Source organism: Acanthisitta chloris, unplaced genomic scaffold (genome assembly GCF_000695815.1).
Source record: "Acanthisitta chloris isolate BGI_N310 unplaced genomic scaffold, ASM69581v1 scaffold4426, whole genome shotgun sequence".
NCBI lineage: Eukaryota > Metazoa > Chordata > Aves > Passeriformes > Acanthisittidae > Acanthisitta > Acanthisitta chloris.
This window is the reverse complement of record NW_008679604.1, coordinates 1-3516: the sequence shown is the minus strand read 5'-3', so window position 1 is coordinate 3516 and position 3516 is coordinate 1. Positions and strand designations below refer to the sequence as shown.

The following is a 3516-nucleotide window of genomic DNA, read 5'->3' as shown; positions in this document are numbered from 1 at the left end:
AAGCAGTGTGTGACTGCACTGGAGTCTTTATTTGCCAGTTCTCTGCCTAAAATACTGAGATTAATGTGTCTGAGAATCTTAATCTCAGTAAGTGGAGATACTTAAGTAGGTCCTGACACTCATTTCTAAGTCTTCATTTGCTTATTTCTAATCTGTTGCCAGGTCTCTTGCAACTTGGAACTTTAGCTTAGGCAATGTACAGGTTTCCTGAGTCAGTTAAATAACTGGAAACAGTCTCTTGAGGAATTGTGTGTCAGCAAGAAGTCTGTGTGGAGTGTAATTAACCTGGATTCAGCCAAGCACTTACCCACTTGATACATTTGTGCTTTACTCAGTTAGGATCCTATTGAAATGCAACTCTGTAAAAGCTGGAAAACAAGCTTTATAATTTTCTCCAGTGCCACCAAAAAATACATCTACTAGAATGTTGATAAAATGTGCTAATTGTTAATCTTTGTGTGGCTAAGCCTTCTTCTTTATTTAGTAGATATGGTCTCTCCAACTTTGACACGACACTTGAGGGAACACCAGATGACATGACAGTTGTGGATGCTGTATCCTTAAGAAGACAGGTACGTAAGCCACAGGAGTTGACAACATTAAGACAAAGCTGTAGAGGTAAAATGGGGGAACAGGTTTTCTCTGTGACTGCAAAGGTATCCACAACAGGTATGGCAAGGGATTCTCCCTGTGCCCCTGCTGGACTGCCCTCACATGCCCTGTGTTGTTGTGGGAGTCTGGAGAGCCTGACTCCCATTCTGTTACTGTCTCTCTGGTGAGACACTGGCCCTGGTTGCCCAGGGAGGCTGTGGCTGCCCCAACCCTGGCAGTGTTCAAGGCCAGGCTGGATGAGCCTTGAGCAACCTGCTCTGGTGGGAGGTGTCCCTGCCCAGGGCAGAGGGTTGGGGCTGGGTGATCTATAAGATCCATTCCAACCCTTAAATTCTATGATTCTACTACTTACTAGGGACAGCAAGATCTGATTGAAGACGGAAAGTGAACTTACCAAGTGTTTAAAATCCCTCTGTTTGAGATACTTATTTTATGTGGCTATTTAGAAGCTTCTAGAAAGTCTGCCAACTTTTACTCAAGTATTAAAAGCTTTTCTTTGTTTTTAGATAATCAAACTTAATCGCCGTCTACAACTTCTGGAAGAGGAAAACAAAGAGCGTACTAAAAGGGAGATGATTATGTATTCAATTTCTGCAGCTTTCTGGCTACTCAATACTTGGTTCTGGTTCCGGCGCTAAGACAGCTCCGGGAAGGATTTCATAGTTGAAAAGACAAACAATTTGCAAAACTCCTTGTGTCTGTTTCTGAATTGTATGCTGTTTTCTAATTCCTACACTGGAAACTTCCCCCACAGATAAAGGCTCTAGAAGTGCAGTGTTAAAGGGACACCTTGTTCAGTTTAAACATATTTCATAGATTTGCATTGCAAATACTGCAGTATCCTCCTTTGCATGCTTCTGTGTAAACATGGATCAGCCCATGGGAATTTTGCTTCATGCAGCATAAGGACACTGATCTCTGGGACTTTAACCACTGGAGGTTTTGGTGTGGTGGGAAGAGAACAAATGGAATGGGTTTGGGAAAAAAAAAACAAAAAAACCAACAAAAACCCACAAAGGAATAAAAAGTCACTTTTATTGTTCTGTTGTTAGATGCAATTAAATGATTGCACTAGTTTTCCTTTAGTCCAAGTAGTTTGAGGTGTGCCATAATCAAGGAGCATGTCCTGTTTCATAAGTATGTTCCTTGTTTTAAGTACATGTTCAGGTAAAATAATAAAAAGGAGTTCTTTGCTAACATGCAGGTTGTCCAGGGCTGTGTAATATGGATTACTTTTGTTAGGTTTAATTTTGCAGATGTTTTTCTATAAAATACATTTTTAAGCAAGTCAGTCTGTGAGTGATCGAAAGATTATTGAGTACAATATACCGATGTAGTATATTTATTAAAACTGTAAGAAAGAAAACCAGACCAACAAATCATTGTTTAATGACATTTTAAGAAAATTTAGTTGAGGCTTCATCTAAACTACCAGTGTTTGAACAGGTGAACACCTCCAGAGCAGCAGGTGGGCACATGGCAGCTGCTGCAGGCTGCTGTCCCTGCATGTTGTGGCATTGGTGTCTGGGTGTGTGGCAGGCAGGGGAAGCCAACCTGGTGCCCCCCGTGCCAGGTTCACCAAACATGCCCTGCTCACCTCTTTTGGTAGGTGCTGTCCTTGGGGGTGCTGAGGGGCCTCAGCCTCCCTGGCTTTGTGCTCTGCACGGCTGCAGTTTCCACTGCCCTGCAGTGCTGGAGCAGCCCCAGCCCCTTCCCTGGGGGAGGATGGAACTGACAGAGTCAGTGTGCAACAGAAGGACCTTCCAAGGGGACCTTCCCTGGAGCAGCTGGAACCTACACTGTGCAAGACTTCTTTGGGCTCTAGAGGTACAGACGAGTGAAGAGGTGATGATCCACAGCTGCAGAAGAGAAGGACATGGGGCCTGTTCCTCAGCTCACCTTGCAGAGCAGTGCCAGGGCTGCCCCATGGGCTGGGACAGCTGCTGGAACTCCAGCGGCTCCGTGGAGCAGTGCCCTGGTAAGGACTGGTGGTTCTGGGAGCATCAGCATGAGAAGCCCTGAGGATTGTGATGTGAGTGCCTGAAGGAATGCTGTGCTCATCCATGTCCTGTGCTGTTAACTAGGGCATTGTCTGGGTGCTGTGTGGCTGTTGCACTGCTGTACAGGCTGCTGTACCTGCTTCCTTGGCTTCTCTGTGTCTGGCTCTGGCATACGTTGTTCCTGAGCTTTGTTTACTGTGGTTCATGACTCTGAGGGCTATTTGAGGCATTTGCTGTGCATGTTTTCTTACCATGAATGTTACAGCATGTGCCTTTGTCTTTTGGTGAAAGACAGTCTGAAGGGCCAGGCCTGCTTTGCACATTTTCTGTATTTTCATGAATTTTATACCTTGAACCTTTATGCTGAAGATGTACTGTATGTACTGTGATGGTGCAAATGAGGGGTTGGGTCTAGAGGAGACTGTACAATTGTATAGCTGATAGGAAAAAATAAAGCTTCTTCTAAGGGCACAAACCTGGACTTTGTCTTGCACGTGGGAACAGAACTCAGAGCAATGCCGAGGGCTGCCCGCGGGGCACGCTGTGTGACCAGCACTGCCCTGGGACCTGCGGTGAGAGCATTGCTGATCTCTCATCCCCCAGAGCTGTCTTGGTACCCGCGGTGAGAGCATCGCTCATGGCTCACCTCGAGGAGCTGTTCTGGTACCCGTTGTGAGAGCATCGCTCCTCCCTCACCCCGCGGTGAGAGCATCGCCCATTCCTCACACCGCGGAGCTACTCCAGCACTGCCCTGGGACCTGCGGTGAGAGCATTGCTGATCTCTCATCCCCCAGAGCTGTCTTGGTACCCGCGGTGAGAGCATCGCTCATCGCTCTCACCCTGGTGCTGCCCCAGGACCCGCAGCGATCGCATCGCTCATCCCTCACCCCGCGGAGCCGCTCTT

General features: G+C 46.9%; 1 protein-coding gene across 7 annotated transcripts in view; it reads left to right on the top strand.

Annotated features, from left to right (window-relative positions):
* MFF (mitochondrial fission factor) overlaps positions 1-1810 on the top strand; it is a 17254-nt gene extending 15444 nt beyond the window's left edge. For all 7 annotated transcript variants that reach the window (XM_009077360.1, XM_009077356.1, XM_009077355.1 and 4 more), the window contains 2 exons: positions 488-572; positions 1119-1810. In XM_009077360.1, the coding sequence (XP_009075608.1) occupies positions 488-572; positions 1119-1250 (217 nt within the window). In that variant the 3' untranslated portion in view covers positions 1251-1810. The remainder of the gene's footprint in view (positions 1-487; positions 573-1118) is intronic.
* The last annotated feature ends 1706 nt before the right edge of the window (positions 1811-3516 follow it).